Source organism: Lampetra planeri, chromosome 34 (genome assembly GCF_965212315.1).
Source record: "Lampetra planeri chromosome 34, kcLamPlan1.2.h2, whole genome shotgun sequence".
Lineage (NCBI taxonomy): Eukaryota > Metazoa > Chordata > Hyperoartia > Petromyzontiformes > Petromyzontidae > Lampetra > Lampetra planeri.
Window position 1 is genome coordinate 10937276 of NC_136140.1, and position 16979 is coordinate 10954254.

The 16979-nt window shown below is 58.9% G+C and overlaps 1 protein-coding gene across 1 annotated transcript; it reads left to right on the forward strand.

Annotated features, from left to right (window-relative positions):
* The first annotated feature begins 1487 nt into the window (after positions 1 to 1487).
* Positions 1488 to 15037, forward strand: LHFPL4 (LHFPL tetraspan subfamily member 4). Its single transcript, XM_078610392.1, has 3 exons — positions 1488 to 2097; positions 12524 to 12639; positions 14921 to 15037. The coding sequence occupies exons 1-3, from the start codon at positions 1671 to 1673 to the stop codon at positions 15035 to 15037; spliced, it is 660 nt and encodes a 219-aa protein (XP_078466518.1). The 5' UTR covers positions 1488 to 1670.
* The last annotated feature ends 1942 nt before the right edge of the window (positions 15038 to 16979 follow it).

Sequence of the window (16979 nt, forward strand, 5' to 3'; positions counted from 1 at the left end):
ACGTGGTGATGTCTGATGTGAGATGAGAGACGTGGTGATGAGTGATGTGAGATGAGAGACGTGGCGATGGGTGGTGGGAGATGGGAGACGCATCCCCAATTGAGCCCCCTAATCCTCGCGGGGAATTTTAAATCGCAGCTTTTATTTCCACAGAAAGTAATCGCGGGGGGATAACAGAGGGGGGTGGGGGAGGGACCCGATGATTGATGAGTGCGAGAGGCGGGGCTGGGGGGCTGCCGGGATTCTAATGACGCGGGGAGGGGTGAGGAGGAGGTGAGGGGGGACGAGAGGGAGGGGGAGCGAGATGGGGGGGAGAGAGATGGGGGGGGGCAAGAGGGAGGGGCGAGAGGGAGGGGGATGGGCGAGATGGAGGGGGGGGGCGAGAGGGAGGGAGGGGCGAGAGGGAGGGAGGGGGAGCGAGATGGGGGGAGAGAGATGGGGGGGGGGCGAGAGGGAGGGGGCGAGAGGGAGGGGCGAGATGGAGGGGGGGGCGAGAGGGAGGGGCGAGATGGAGGGGGATGGGTGAGAGGGATGATCCGTGGAGTCCAAGGGACCTCCCGCGTTCGAGATGGAACGTGGGGAGAGATGATGATGATGGGGAAGAGATGATGATGATAATAATGGAAATATTATGATGGTGATGATTATTATGATGGAGGAAAGATGATGAATAATGATGACGCTCATGATTAATGGAAACATTATAATGATGGAGGAGAAATTATAATGTAGATGGATTTAAAATGATGATGGAGGAGGAGAGATGATTACGGTGGATGAGAAATGATGATCCTGATGCTAATGATTAATGATGAGAGATGATGAATAATGCTTAAGATTACGATGCTCATGATTCATGGAAATAAGATGATGATGGGTGAGATGCTGATGAATGGAGATGGTGGATGAGTGCTGGGCGAAGCGCGGCTGCACAAAGCGAGAGACTCTGCGAGGAGGAGGCGGCGTGCGAGTGGCCATCGGCATCGCCACGCGGCAGGATTCACGAGGGAGGGCGGTTTCACTTGCGTTGACATCTCGCACTGAATTGAGTGAGAAGGAGTGAATAGTCATCCTCCTCCCTCCCTCCCGGCCTGCCCCCCCTCCCTCCCACTCCCCTCCCCTCTCCCTCCCACTCCCTCCCCCCTTCCCCCTCCCGGCCTGCTCCCCTCCCACTCCCTCCCTCCCCTCTCCCTCCCACTCCCTCCCACTCCCTCCCCTCTCCCTCCCCTCTCCCTCCCCCCTTCCCCCCTCCCTGCCTGCTCCCCTCCCACTCCCTCCCCTCTCCCTCCCCCCTCCCTGCCTGCTCCCCTCCCACTCTCTCCCTCCCTCCCCTCTCCCTCCTCCATCGTGCGAGGAGCGGCGTGGTGAGAGCGGGGGGAGCGACAGCGAAGGGAGCCGAGGAGTCGGGGGAGGAGCAGATACAAGAAGCGGAGAGCGGGAAGAGGAGGGTGAGGAGGAGGGGTGAGGAGGTGAGGTGAGGAGGTGAGGTGAGGAGGAGGCGAGTAACGCCATGGCAACTGTCTGAGCGCTGGCAGGAAGAGAAGGGAGGAGAAAAGGCGCCGGGTCCGTGTCTCCTCCAGCAGCAGCACCACCACATTCTCCTCCTCTTCCTCGCCACTTCTTCACCACCACCTTCTCACCCCCCCCCCCCACCATCTCAGCGTTCCAAGATGCTGCAGACTCCATTCGCCATCTTCTCGGCGCAGGAGGCGGCGCAGATGTACCGCACCAACTACGTGCGCAACTCGCGCGCCATCGGCGTGCTGTGGTCCATCTTCACCATCTGCTTCGCCATCATCACCGTGGTGGTGTTCGTGCAGCCCTACTGGGTGGGCGACGGACCCGAGACGCCCCAGGCGGGATTCTTCGGCCTCGTCCATCGCTGCGTGGGCACGGGGCCCGCCAAGAGCGACCTCCGGTGCGAGGGGAGCTTCATGGACTTCTCGTCGGTGCCCTCGGGCGCCTTCAAGGCCGCCTCGTTCTTCGTCGCCACCTCCATGGTGCTCGCGTCCGCCTGCGTCGTCTGCTTCGCCCTCTTTTTCTTCTGCAACACGGCCACCGTCTACAAGATCTGCGCCTGGATGCAGCTCACGTCCGGTGCGACGGCGGCGGGCGCAGGAGGGATGGGATAGAGGGATGGAGGAGGATGATGGATGATGATGATGGAGAAGGATGATGATGATGGATGATGATGATGATGGAGGAGAATGATGCTGGAGGGTGATGATGGAGGGTGATGATGGAGGGTGATCATGGAGGGTGATGATGGAGGATGATTATGATGGAGGAGGTGGAAGATGATTATGCTGATGGAGGATGATGATGGAGGAGGATGATGGAGGAGGATGATGGAGGATGATGATGATGGAGGAGTAGGGTGGCGGTGGTGGAGGATGATGATGGGTGTTTTTGGTAGTCCGGATCTGCTGGTGGTACTGGTTTTGTGATGTGCCATATAGTTGTCGTGGCGGTGATTTGTTTATGGTGGCCGTGGTGATTGTGTGATGGTGGTAATTTGTTGACGGTGGTGGTGTTGAATGGGTGAAGGTGGTGATTGGGTGATGGTGGTGGGGGTAATTACTGATGGTGCACCGACAGTACTGGTGGTGATGATGCTGCTTCTGATGGCCATAGGAGTGGATCTGTGAGTGGCTCCCCTGGTGGCGATGCTGACGATCCTGTTGAGGGTGTCTTTGGGTAGTGAGTGAGTGGCAGTGCCCTTTAATCGCCCACGATAGCTTCCCTTGAGGAGTCTCAAATCGACTCCGCAGCAGCAGGAGGAGGAGGCTCAAGTGAGATGTTTGACCGTGGATGGAGGCAGCCGAAGAGCTTGGAGAACGAGGGGATAGCACGCTCGCAACTCCGCACAGATGGATCCTGGAATCCACTGCTGTGCAGCATGTCCATCTCCTGGCCACCTCTGAGCCCAAGCCAACAACATTGTTGGTGGCAAGCCTGGTGGTTGGTAGTGGTGGTGGCAAGCCTGGTGGTTGGTAGTGGTGGCACTGAAGGTGGTTGGTAGTGGTAGTGGTGGTGGTGGCACTGAAGGTGGTTGGTAGTGGTAGTGGTGGTGGTGGCACTGAAGGTGGTTGGTAGTGGTGGTGGTGGCACTGAAAGTGGTTGATGGTGGTGGTGGCACTGAAGGTGGTTGGTAGTGGTTGTGGGGGCACTGAAGGTGGTTGATGGTGGTGGTGGCACTGAAGGTGGTTGGTAGTGGTGGTGGGGGCACTGAAAGTGGTTGATGGTGGTGGTGGGGGCACTGAAAGTGGTTGATGGTGGTGGTGGTGGCACTGAAGGTGGTTGGTAGTGGTGGTGGTGGTGGCACTGAAGGTGGTTGGTAGTGGTGGTGGGGGCACTGAAGGTGGTTGATGGTGGTGGTGGCACTGAAGGTGGTTGGTAGTGGTGGTGGGGGCACCGAAGGTGGTTGGTAGTGGTGGTGGTGGCACTGAAGGTTATTGGTAGTGTTGGTGGGGGCACTGAAAGTGGTTGATGGTGGTGGTGGGGGCACTGAAAGTGGTTGATGGTGGTGGTGGTGGCACTGAAGGTGGTTGGTAGTGGTGGTGGTGGTACTGAAGGTGGTTGGTAGTGGTGGTGGGGGCACTGAAGGTGGTTGATGGTGGTGGTGGCACTGAAGGTGGTTGGTAGTGGGGGTGGGGGCACTGAAGGTGGTTGGTAGTGGTGGTGGTGGCACTGCAGGTGGTTGGTAGTGGTGGTGGGGGCACTGAAGGTGGTTGGTAGTGGTGGTGGTGGCACTGAAGGTGGTTGGTAGTGTTGGTGGTGGTGGCACTGAAGGTGGTTGGTAGTGTTGGTGGTGGTGGCACTGAAGGTGGTTGGTAGTGTTGGTGGTGGTGGCACTGAAGGTGGTTGGTAGTGGTGGAGGTGGTGGCACTGAAGGTGGTTGGTAGTGGTGGTGGTGGCACTGAAGGTGGTTGGTAGTGGTGGTGGTGGCAGCACTGAAGGTGGTTGGTAGTGGTGGTGGTGGCACTGAAGGTGGTTGGTAGTGGTGGTGGTGGCACTGAAGGTGGTTGGTAGTGGTGGTGGTGGCACTGAAGGTGGTTGATAGTGGTGGTGGTGGTGGCACTGAATGTGGTTGGTAGTGGTGGTGGCACTGAAGGTGGTTGATGGTGGTGGTGGCACTGAAGGTGGTTGGTAGTGGTGGTGGTGGCACTGAAAATGGTTGGTAGTGGTGGTGGTGGCACTGCAGGTGGTTGGTAGTGGTGGTGGTGGCACTGAAGGTGGTTGATGGTGGTGGTGGTAGTGGTGGTGGTGGAATTGAAGGTGGTTGGTAGTGGTGGTGGCACTGAAGGTGGTTGATGGTGGTGGTGGTGGCACTGAAGGTGGTTTGTAGTGGTGGTGGTGGTTGATGGTGGTGGTGGCACTGAAGGTGGTTGATGGTGGTGGTGGTGGTGGCACTGCAGGTGGTTGATGGTGGTGGTGGCACTGAAAGTGGTTGATGGTGGTGGTGGTGGCACTGAAAGTGGTTGATGGTGGTGGTGGTGGCACTGAAGGTGGTTGGTAGTGGTGGTGGTGGTGGGGGCACTGAAGGTGGTTGATGGTGGTGGTGGCACTGAAGGTGGTTGGTAGTGGTGGTGGGGGCACTGAAGGTGGTTGGTAGTGGTGGTGGTGGCACTGAAGGTGGTTGGTAGTGTTGGTGGTGGTGGCACTGAAGGTGGTTGGTAGTGTTGGTGGTGGTGGCACTGAAGGTGGTTGGTAGTGGTGGTGGTGGTGGTGGTGGCACTGAAGGTGGTTGGTAGTGGTGGTGGTGGCACTGAAGGTGGTTGGTAGTGGTGGTGGTGGCACTGAAAGTGGTTGATGGTGGTGGTGGTGGCACTGAAGGTGGTTGGTAGTGGTGGTGGTGGTGGCACTGAAGGTGGTTGGTAGTGGTGGTGGTGGTGGCACTGAAGGTGGTTGGTAGTGGTGGTGGTGGTGGCACTGAAGGTGGTTGGTAGTGGTGGTGGTGGCACTGAAGGTGGTTGGTAGTGGTGGTGGTGGCACTGAAGGTGGTTGATAGTGGTGGTGGTGGTGGTGGTGGCACTGAAGGTGGTTGGTAGTGTTGGTAGTGGTGGCACTGAAGGTGGTTGATGGTGGTGGCACTGAAGGTGGTTGGTAGTGGTGGTGGTGGCACTGAAAGTGGTTGGTAGTGGTGGTGGGGGCACTGAAGGTGGTTGATGGTGGTGGTGGCACTGAAGGTGGTTGATGGTGGTGGTGGCACTGAAGGTGGTTGGTAGTGGTGGTGGGGGCACCGAAGGTGGTTGGTAGTGGTGGTGGTGGCACTGAAGGTTATTGGTAGTGTTGGTGGGGGCACTGAAAGTGGTTGATGGTGGTGGTGGGGGCACTGAAAGTGGTTGATGGTGGTGGTGGTGGCACTGAAGGTGGTTGGTAGTGGTGGTGGTGGTGGCACTGAAGGTGGTTGGTAGTGGTGGTGGGGGCACTGAAGGTGGTTGATGGTGGTGGTGGCACTGAAGGTGGTTGGTAGTGGGGGTGGGGGCACTGAAGGTGGTTGGTAGTGGTGGTGGTGGCACTGCAGGTGGTTGGTAGTGGTGGTGGGGGCACTGAAGGTGGTTGGTAGTGGTGGTGGTGGCACTGAAGGTGGTTGGTAGTGTTGGTGGTGGTGGCACTGAAGGTGGTTGGTAGTGTTGGTGGTGGTGGCACTGAAGGTGGTTGGTAGTGTTGGTGGTGGTGGCACTGAAGGTGGTTGGTAGTGGTGGTGGTGGTGGCACTGAAGGTGGTTGGTAGTGGTGGTGGTGGCACTGAAGGTGGTTGGTAGTGGTGGTGGTGGCAGCACTGAAGGTGGTTGGTAGTGGTGGTGGTGGCACTGAAGGTGGTTGGTAGTGGTGGTGGTGGCACTGAAGGTGGTTGGTAGTGGTGGTGGTGGCACTGAAGGTGGTTGATAGTGGTGGTGGTGGTGGCACTGAATGTGGTTGGTAGTGGTGGTGGCACTGAAGGTGGTTGATGGTGGTGGTGGCACTGAAGGTGGTTGGTAGTGGTGGTGGTGGCACTGAAAATGGTTGGTAGTGGTGGTGGTGGCACTGCAGGTGGTTGGTAGTGGTGGTGGTGGCACTGAAGGTGGTTGATGGTGGTGGTGGTAGTGGTGGTGGTGGAATTGAATGTGGTTGGTAGTGGTGGTGGCACTGAAGGTGGTTGATGGTGGTGGTGGTGGCACTGAAGGTGGTTTGTAGTGGTGGTGGTGGTTGATGGTGGTGGTGGCACTGAAGGTGGTTGATGGTGGTGGTGGTGGTGGCACTGCAGGTGGTTGATGGTGGTGGTGGCACTGAAAGTGGTTGATGGTGGTGGTGGTGGCACTGAAAGTGGTTGATGGTGGTGGTGGTGGCACTGAAGGTGGTTGGTAGTGGTGGTGGTGGTGGGGGCACTGAAGGTGGTTGATGGTGGTGGTGGCACTGAAGGTGGTTGGTAGTGGTGGTGGTGGCACTGAAGGTGGTTGGTAGTGGTGGTGGTGGCACTGAAGGTGGTTGGTAGTGTTGGTGGTGGTGGCACTGAAGGTGGTTGGTAGTGTTGGTGGTGGTGGCACTGAAGGTGGTTGGTAGTGGTGGTGGTGGTGGTGGTGGCACTGAAGGTGGTTGGTAGTGGTGGTGGTGGCACTGAAGGTGGTTGGTAGTGGTGGTGGTGGCACTGAAAGTGGTTGATGGTGGTGGTGGTGGCACTGAAGGTGGTTGGTAGTGGTGGTGGTGGTGGCACTGAAGGTGGTTGGTAGTGGTGGTGGTGGTGGCACTGAAGGTGGTTGGTAGTGGTGGTGGTGGTGGCACTGAAGGTGGTTGGTAGTGGTGGTGGTGGCACTGAAGGTGGTTGGTAGTGGTGGTGGTGGCACTGAAGGTGGTTGATAGTGGTGGTGGTGGTGGTGGTGGCACTGAAGGTGGTTGGTAGTGGTGGTGGCACTGAAGGTGGTTGATGGTGGTGGCACTGAAGGTGGTTGGTAGTGGTGGTGGTGGCACTGAAAGTGGTTGGTAGTGGTGGTGGGGGCACTGAAGGTGGTTGATGGTGGTGGTGGCACTGAAGGTGGTTGGTAGTGGTGGTGGGGGCACTGAAGGTGGTTGGTAGTGGTGGTGGTGGCACTGAAGGTGATTGGTAGTGTTGGTAGTGGTGGCACTGAAGGTGGTTGGTAGTGTTGGTGGTGGTGGCACTGAAGGTGGTTGGTAGTGGTGGTGGGGGCACTGAAGGTGGTTGGTAGTGGTGGTGGTGGCACTGAAGGTGGTTGGTAGTGTTGGTGGTGGTGGCACTGAAGGTGGTTGGTAGTGTTGGTGGTGGTGGCACTGAAGGTGGTTGGTAGTGGTGGTGGTGGCACTGAAGGTGGTTGGTAGTGGTGGTGGTGGTGGTGGCACTGAAGGTGGTTGGTAGTGGTGGTGGTGGCACTGAAGGTGGTTGGTAGTGGTGGTGGTGGCACTGAAGGTGGTTGGTAGTGGTGGTGGTGGCACTGAAGGTGGTTGGTAGTGGTGGTGGTGGCACTGAAAGTGGTTGATGGTGGTGGTGGTGGCACTGAAGGTGGTTGGTAGTTGTGGTGGTGGCACTGAAGGTGGTTGGTAGTGGTGGTGGTGGTGGCACTGAAGGTGGTTGGTAGTGGTGGTGGTGGCACTGAAGGTGGTTGGTAGTGTTGGTGGTGGTGGCACTGAAGGTGGTTGGTAGTGTGGTGGTGGTGGCACTGAAGGTGGTTGGTAGTGTTGGTGGTGGTGGCACTGAAGGTGGTTGGTAGTGGTGGTGGTGGTGGCACTGAAGGTGGTTGGTAGTGGTGGTGGTGGCACTGAAGGTGGTTGGTAGTGGTGGTGGTGGCACTGAAAGTGGTTGATGGTGGTGGTGGTGGCACTGAAGGTGGTTGGTAGTTGTGGTGGTGGCACTGAAGGTGGTTGGTAGTGGTGGTGGTGGTGGCACTGAAGGTGGTTGGTAGTGGTGGTGGTGGCACTGAAGGTGGTTGGTAGTGTTGGTGGTGGTGGCACTGAAGGTGGTTGGTAGTGTTGGTGGTGGTGGCACTGAAGGTGGTTGGTAGTGTTGGTGGTGGTGGCACTGAAGGTGGTTGGTAGTGGTGGTGGTGGTGGCACTGAAGGTGGTTGGTAGTGGTGGCACTGAAGGTGGTTGGTAGTGGTGGTGGTGGTGGCAGCACTGAAGGTGGTTGGTAGTGGTGGTGGTGGCACTGAAGGTGGTTGGTAGTGGTGGTGGTGGCACTGAAGGTGGTTGGTAGTGGTGGTGGTGGCACTGAAGGTGGTTGATAGTGGTGGTGGTGGTGGCACTGAATGTGGTTGGTAGTGGTGGTGGCACTGAAGGTGGTTGATGGTGGTGGTGGCACTGACGGTGGTTGGTAGTGGTGGTGGTGGCACTGAAAATGGTTGGTAGTGGTGGTGGTGGCACTGCAGGTGGTTGGTAGTGGTGGTGGTGGCACTGAAGGTGGTTGATGGTGGTGGTGGTAGTGGTGGTGGTGGAATTGAAGGTGGTTGGTAGTGGTGGTGGCACTGAAGGTGGTTGATGGTGGTGGTGGTGGCACTGAAGGTGGTTTGTAGTGGTGGTGGTGGTTGATGGTGGTGGTGGCACTGAAGGTGGTTGATGGTGGTGGTGGTGGTGGCACTGCAGGTGGTTGATGGTGGTGGTGGCACTGAAAGTGGTTGATGGTGGTGGTGGTGGCACTGAAAGTGGTTGATGGTGGTGGTGGTGGTGGCACTGAAGGTGGTTGGTAGTGGTGGTGGTGGTGGGGGCACTGAAGGTGGTTGATGGTGGTGGTGGCACTGAAGGTGGTTGGTAGTGGTGGTGGGGGCACTGAAGGTGGTTGGTAGTGGTGGTGGTGGTGGCACTGAAGGTGGTTGGTAGTGTTGGTGGTGGTGGCACTGAAGGTGGTTGGTAGTGTTGGTGGTGGTGGCACTGAAGGTGGTTGGTAGTGGTGGTGGTGGCACTGAAGGTGGTTGGTAGTGTTGGTGGTGGTGGCACTGAAGGTGGTTGGTAGTGGTGGTGGTGGTGGTGGTGGCACTGAAGGTGGTTGGTAGTGGTGGTGGTGGCACTGAAGGTGGTTGGTAGTGGTGGTGGTGGCACTGAAAGTGGTTGATGGTGGTGGTGGTGGCACTGAAGGTGGTTGGTAGTGGTGGTGGTGGTGGCACTGAAGGTGGTTGGTAGTGGTGGTGGTGGTGGCACTGAAGGTGGTTGGTAGTGGTGGTGGTGGTGGCACTGAAGGTGGTTGGTAGTGGTGGTGGTGGCACTGAAGGTGGTTGGTAGTGGTGGTGGTGGCACTGAAGGTGGTTGATAGTGGTGGTGGTGGCACTGAAGGTGTTTGGTAGTGGTGGTGGCACTGAAGGTGGTTGATGGTGGTGGTGGCACTGAAGGTGGTTGGTAGTGGTGGTGGTGGCACTGAAAGTGGTTGGTAGTGGTGGTGGGGGCACTGAAGGTGGTTGATGGTGGTGGTGGCACTGAAGGTGGTTGGTAGTGGTGGTGGGGGCACTGAAGGTGGTTGGTAGTGGTGGTGGTGGCACTGAAGGTGGTTGGTAGTGTTGGTGGTGGTGGCACTGAAGGTGGTTGGTAGTGTTGGTGGTGGTGGCACTGAAGGTGGTTGGTAGTGGTGGTGGGGGCACTGAAGGTGGTTGGTAGTGGTGGTGGTGGCACTGAAGGTGGTTGGTAGTGTTGGTGGTGGTGGCACTGAAGGTGGTTGGTAGTGTTGGTGGTGGTGGCACTGAAGGTGGTTGGTAGTGGTGGTGGTGGCACTGAAGGTGGTTGGTAGTGGTGGTGGTGGTGGTGGTGGCACTGAAGGTGGTTGGTAGTGGTGGTGGTGGCACTGAAGGTGGTTGGTAGTGGTGGTGGTGGCACTGAAGGTGGTTGATGGTGGTGGTGGTGGCACTGAAGGTGGTTGGTAGTTGTGGTGGTGGCACTGAAGGTGGTTGGTAGTGGTGGTGGTGGCACTGAAGGTGGTTGGTAGTGGTGGTGGTGGCACTGAAGGTGGTTGATAGTGGTGGTGGTGGCACTGAAGGTGGTTGGTAGTGGTGGTGGCACTGAAGGTGGTTGATGGTGGTGGTGGCACTGAAGGTGGTTGGTAGTGGTGGTGGTGGCACTGAAAGTGGTTGGTAGTGGTGGTGGTGGCACTGCAGGTGGTTGGTAGTGGTGGTGGTGGCACTGAAGGTGGTTGGTAGTGGTGGTGGTGGCACTGAAGGTGGTTGATGGTGGTGGTGGTAGTGGTGGTGGTGGAATTGAAGGTGGTTGGTAGTGGTGGTGGTGGCACTGAAGGTGGTTGATGGTGGTGGTGGCACTGAAGGTGGTTGATGGTGGTGGTGGTGGCACTGCAGGTGGTTGGTAGTGGTGGTGGTGGCACTGCAGGTGGTTGGTAGTGGTGGTGGTGGCACTGAAGGTGGTTGGTAGTGGTGGTGGTGGTGGTAGTGGTGGTGGTGGAATTGAAGGTGGTTGGTAGTGGTGGTGGTGGCACTGAAGGTGGTTGATGGTGGTGGTGGCACTGAAGGTGGTTGGTAGTGGTGGTGGTGGCACTGAAGGTGGTAGTGGTGGTGGTGGCGGCACTGAAGGTGGTTGGTAGTGGTGGTGGTGGTTGATAGTGGTGGTGGTGGTGGCACTGAAGGTGGTTGGTAGTGGTGGTGGCACTGAAGGTGGTTGGTAGTGGTGGTGGCACTGAAGGTGGTAGTGGTGGTGGTGGTGGCACTGAAGGTGGTTCGTAGTGGTGGTGGTGGTGGTTGATGGTGGTGGTGGTGGTGGCACTGAAGGTGGTTGGTAGTGGTGGTGGCACTGAAGGTGGTTGGTAGTGGTGGTGGCGGTGGCGATATGGGGTATTTGCCGTGTGTGTGTTTTGCTGAACCAGGCCATCCAAGTCCATCTATTGGCGTGGCTTCTGCACCTGCCCTAGGCCTCGCCTACATCGACTCGGCTTTTAATTAATACCCAGGCGTGCCTGATGGTGGTGGAATTGATGATAGTGTCGGTGATGGTGTTACGTGTGATACGTAGTAGTTGTGCTGGTATATTTGGTGGTGGTGGTGGAAGTGGTGGTGGTGGAAGTGGCAGTGCTGAAAGTGGAAGTGAAGGTGGTGTTGGTGTACATGGTGGTACTGTGGGTGGAATTGTGGTAGTGATGGCAATGTTGGTCGTAACGTGAGTGGTAGTGATGGTAGTAAGGTGAGTGGTGGTGGTGGTGATGGTGGTGATGGTAGTGATGTTAGTGATATGAGTGGTGGTGATGGTAGTGATGGTAGTAAGGTGAGTGGTGGTGATGGTAGTGATGGTAGTAAGGTGATGGTAGTGATGGTGGTGATGGTAGTAATGTGAGTGGTGGTGATGGTAGTGATGGTAGTAATGTGAGTGGTGGTGATGGTAGTGATGGTAGTAATGTGAATGGTGGTGATGGTAGTAATGGTAGCGATGGTAGTAAGGTGAGTGATGGTGGTGATGGTGGTGATCGTAGTAAGGTGAGTGGTGGTGATGGTGGTGATGGTAGTAAAGTGAGTGGTGGTGTTGGTAGTGATGGTAGTGAGGTGAGTATTGGTGATGGTGGTGATGGTAGTAAGGTGAGTGGTGGTGATGGTAGTGATGGTAGTAATGTGAATGGTGGTGATGGTAGTGATGGTAGCGATGGTAGTAAGGTGAGTGATGGTGGTGATGGTGGTGATCGTAGTAAGGTGAGTGGTGGTGATGGTGGTGATGGTAGTAAAGTGAGTGGTGGTGTTGGTAGTGATGGTAGTGAGGTGAGTATTGGTGATGGTGGTGATGGTAGTAAGGTGAGTGGTGGTGATGGTAGTGATGGTAGTAAGGTGAGTGGTGGTGATGGTGGTGATGGTAGTGATGGTAGTAAGGTGAGTGATGGCGGTGATGGTGATGATGGTAGTAAGGTGAGTGGTGGTGGTGATGGTAGTGATGGTAGTAATGTGAGTGGTGGTGATGGTAGTGATGGTAGTAATGTGAGTGGTGGTGATGGTAGTGATGGTAGTAAGGTGAATGGTGGTGGTGATGGTGGTGATGGTAGTGAGGTGAGTGGTGGTGATGGTAGTAAGGTGAGTGGTGGTGTTGGTAGTGATGGTAGTGAGGTGAGTGGTGGTGATGGTGGTGATGGTAGTAAGGTGAGTGGTGGTGATGGTAGTGATGGTAGTAAGGTGAGTGGTGGTGATGGTGGTGATGGTAGTAAGGTGAGTGGTGGTGATGGTGGTGATGGTAGTAAGGTGAGTGGTGGTGGTGATGGTGGTGATGGTAGTAAGGTGAGTGATGGCGGTGATGGTGGTGATGGTAGTAAGGTGAGTGATGGTGGTGATGGTAGTAAGGTGAGTGGTGGTGGTGATGGTAGTGATGGTAGTAATGTGAGTGGTGGTGATGGTAGTGAGGTGAGTGGTGGTGATGATGGAGGGTCTTTTCCGTAACCCCACTTGTGGCGTGGTTACCTCTGTGGTTAACAACTCTGTGGTTAACACGTCTGTGGTTAGTACCTGTTCTAGTTAGTACCTCTGTGGTGATTCCTGCTCCATTCTAAACCCCGCAGACCCCGTGGACAGGAGGAACAAGACTCCCCCCCACCCCCACGCCGCCCACCCCTCACCCCCCGCGTGCCCAGCGACCGCTCAACCGCACGCTCCACCACCATACGTGGCGTCCACCCCCACCGTGTCTCCATTCCACCCCCGCTCCTCCACCACGGGGCCCTCGCCCCGCCCGGACGCCTCCCCCTCCGTGAGCAGCCATCTCCATCACACTCACACAGCCCCCCTCCTCCCCATCCCCCCAGCCCCCCACCTCCCCAGCCACCCACCTCCCCAGCCCCCCACCTCCCCAGCCCCCCCACCTCCCCAGCCCCCCACCTCCCCAGCCCCCCACCTCCCCAGCCCCCCACCTCCCCAGCCCCCCACCTCCCCATCCCCCCCACCTCCCCAGCCCCCCACCTCCCCAGCCCCCCACCTCCCCAGCCCCCCACCTCCCCATCCCCCCCTCCTCCCCAGCCCCCCACCTCCCCAGCCCCCCCACCTCCCCAGCCCCCCACCTCCCCAGCCCCCCCACCTCCCCAGCCCCCCACCTCCCCAGCCCCCCACCTCCCCATCCCCCCCACCTCCCCAGCCCCCCACCTCCCCAGCCCCCCACCTCCCCAGCCCCCCACCTCCCCATCCCCCCTCCTCCCCAGCCCCCTCCTTCCCATCCCCCCACCTCCCCATCCCCCCACCTCCCCAGCCCCCCTCCTTCCCATCCCCCCACCTCCCCAGCCCCCCTCCTCCCCAGCCCCCCACCTCCCCAGCCCCCCACCTCCCCAGCCCCCCTCCTTCCCATCCCCCCACCTCCCCAGCCCCCCCTCCTTCCCATCCCCCCTCCTCCCCAGCCCCCCACCTCCCCAGCCCCCCACCTCCCCAGCCCCCCACCTCCCCAGCCCCCCTCCTCCCCAGCCCCCCACCTCCCCAGCCCCCCACCTCCCCAGCCCCCCCTCCTTCCCATCCCCCCACCTCCCCAGCCCCCCCTCCTTCCCATCCCCCCTCCTCCCCAGCCCCCCTCCTCCCCAGCCCCCCACCTCCCCAGCCCCCCACCTCCCCAGCCCCCCTCCTCCCCAGCCCCCCACCTCCCCAGCCCCCCACCTCCCCAGCCCCCCCTCCTTCCCATCCCCCCACCTCCCCAGCCCCCCCTCCTTCCCATCCCCCCTCCTCCCCAGCCCCCCTCCTCCCCAGCCCCCCACCTCCCCAGCCCCCCACCTCCCCAGCCCCCCCTCCTTCCCATCCCCCCACCTCCCCAGCCCCCCTCCTCCCCAGCCCCCCACCTCCCCAGCCCCCCACCTCCCCAGCCCCCCCTCCTTCCCATCCCCCCACCTCCCCAGCCCCCCCTCTTTCCCATCCCCCCTCCTCCCCAGCCCCCCTCCTCCCCAGCCCCCCACCTCCCCAGCCCCCTCCTCCCCAGCCCCCCCTTCTTCCCATCCCCCCACCTCCCCAGCCCCCCCTCCTCCCCAGCTCCTCACCTCTGCAGCCCCTCAACTCCTACTAAACCCCCCACCCCCCACACTGCTCGCCACCTCGCCCCCAGCCCCCGTCCATCCCTGGCCTCGTTCCTCGCTGTGCCGCCTCATTAATCTTCGCCTCACGCGCGCCTTCTCCCTCTCTCGCGCTCTCTCTCTCTCTCGCCCTCTCTCTCGCTCTCTCTTGCCCTCTCTTTCACTCTCTCTCTCGCCCTCTCTCTCTTGCCCCCTTTCTCCCTCTCTCCCATCCTCCTTCCCTCTGTCCATCTCCCTCATGTTGCTGTGGCCTCTCTGTCTCTCTCGCTCTCGCCTGCACTCTCTCACTCGCTCTCTCTCGCTCTCTCGCGCTTTCTCCAGCATTCTCTCGCCATTCTCTTTTTTTTTTACAATCAGAGGAAACAAGAAGATGTTCGGTGTAGTCGGCACTTTGCTTCGTTCATCATTTCGTTTTTTTTAATGCTTTCCTTTATATCCCCCCCCCTCTTGCTCGCTCTCTCGCTCACTCTCGCTCACTCTCTCACTCTCCCTCTCGCTCTCTCTTTTTTAAACTACGACAAGTGCTGCATCTGCACGCAGCCCTTCTCGCAGTCCAACGGCCCTCGACGGGTAGCTCATAACTGCATGCAGAGCTCTCCGTCATCTGCCACCGAGCACACGGCCTCCTCCAGCGCCCACTGCTCCTTGAAGGCCGGCACGGCGTGGGTCAGCCGCGCATGGCGGAACTCCGGCCCACACACCCTGGCTCCGACCAGAGCGCGGAAGATGCCCAGGCTGCTGGCTGGACGTTTCCCCTCCACGGCCACCTTCCTCGCCCTGTATATGGCGAGGAAGGCATAGTCGACGAGCATGTTGACCAGCCCCTGAAGATGTTGGGATCCGTCGCCCTTTTGGTATCCAAAGATGAGGACCGTCGGGGAGAAGTGGAGGCTGAACCTTAGGAGGATGTTTCTCAGGACCTTGAACAACAAGTCAAGGCTCTTGCACTCCACGTATTGGTGCACCACCGTCTCCACTTTACCGCAGAACCGGCACTACGGCGACGTGTTGGTGAAGCGCGCCAGGGAGGCGTTGGTGGTGACGATGCCGTGGGTGATGCTCCAGCTGAGGTCACCGATGCGGTTGTACGTCGGGCTGGAGTAGAGTTGCCTCTAGCGAGGCCTCTCCGGAGAGATGCAGGGCAGGGCTTTCCTCCAGGCATGGTCCTTGTGGCTCCTCAGGGTGTCCTGTTGGTGAAACCGGACCATGTAGGAGTAGAGCACCTTCCTCTTTACATTTGCGAAGGCCACCTCCGGTAGGTCTTCCAGCCGGCACAGGTTGTGATCCGCCTTCGCTTGTCGGCATTGGCGATGCAGTGGCACGACAGAGAGCTCCGGTGGAGGGGGACTGAGAGGGGCCTCGTCATCCCCAACACCAATGGGGGGAATTCTCCCCGCTGCCGCTGAGAAGGCCCCCTTGGCTTCGGCCAGGATCCGGGCAGCCACCCGGAGCGACTGCAGCACTGTTTTTGCGGCCATGTCTGCTGGTCCGAGCCACCGGCCCAGTGTTCCAGGCTCCACCAGATCTCCCATCCTGGTGAGCCGCGCATTGGCGAGGCGCCTCCATGCCAGGGGTGGCAGTGGTGGATGGCAGCTTTGTCTGTGGGTTCCTGAGGATCGGATCGAAGACCAGATCCCCGGCCGATCGCGGCTGATTCAGCCTCCTGACGGCGAGGGAACTTCATGTCTGCAGGACGCTCCTGTTGAAATGTGTCAGCTGTCCCAGTGGGAGGCCCTGTAGGTCCATGTAGAATAGTTGTTTGGAGCACTGCAGACCCTCCAGCTGTTTCAGGAGGAAGGAGGCCGTGACGCTCCAGGCTGGTGCAAGGGTAGCGTGCAGGAACTTTTGCGCGGCCTGCAGTCGGAAGGTGGCCAGCTGACTCCGCACGCAAACCAGCCCGTGACTGCCCTCGTCCAGTGGCAGGGCCAGGACCCTAACCGCGACCCGGTGTCCTCCGCCCGACCAGAAGAAGTCGAAGACTCACTTCTGAAGCGCGTTGACGAGGCTCATGGGGGGGTGCAGGGAGAAGAGTCGGTGCCACAGCATGGACGTCACCAGCTGGTTCACCACCAACGTCTTTGTCCTGAAGGTGAGGAACTTGCACAGGCGTCTCCAGGTGCCCAGCCACTCCTTCACCTTCTCCTCCAACTCGACCCAGTTCCTTTGCGGTGGTTCCTCCTCTGGTCCGAGGAACACCCCCAGGTGGTGCAGCGATGTTGTGCTCCAATTGATGGCTTTTGCATTCTCCGGACACTCGGTCATGTCCCACGCTCCCACCAGCAGGCCGCTGCACTTTTGCCAGCTCATTTTGGATGAGGAGGCCTTCGAAAAGACTTCCTGGCACTCGTGCAGCAGGGTGACATCATCCAGGGAACGCAGGATGAGGAGGACATCGTCCTCCTCATCATCCCTGAGCACCAGGCCGCTGAGTCTCCACCTTATGAGACTCAGGAAAGGCTCTAATGCCAGGGCATAAGGTTGGCCCGACAATGGGCATCCCTGTCTCACTCCTCGCTCGAATTTGACCGGGGCAGTGAGGGCACCGTTGACCTTGATCATGCACTCTGACTTGGTGTAGAGTAGGCGGATCGTTCGGACAAAGCCATCCCCAAAACCAAAGGTCTTGAGGGTTCCCAGCAAGTATTTGTGGTCCACTCTGTCAAAAGCTTTTTCCTGGTCAAGGGCCAGAAACGCGATTGTGATGCCCAACCTCTGGGACACCACGATGAGGTCCCTGACCAGGAAGATGCAGTCGTGGATGGTTCGTCCGGGGATGGTGTAGGACTGGTCCCTGTTTACGACTTGTGCAATCACCCCTTTCAGTCACAGGGAGAGAGCCTTCGTCAATATTTTGTAGTCGGTGTTCAGGAGGGACACCGGACGCCAGTTTTGTAGGTGCCTCAGGTCTCCGTTCTTGGGAAGCAGAGTGAGCACCGCCCTCCTCCAAGACTGAGGCATCACCCCGGTGACATAGGCTTCCTCCAGCACCTCTCTGTAGTCCTTCCGTAGGGATAGCCAAAAAATGGCGTAAAACTCCCCCGTTAGC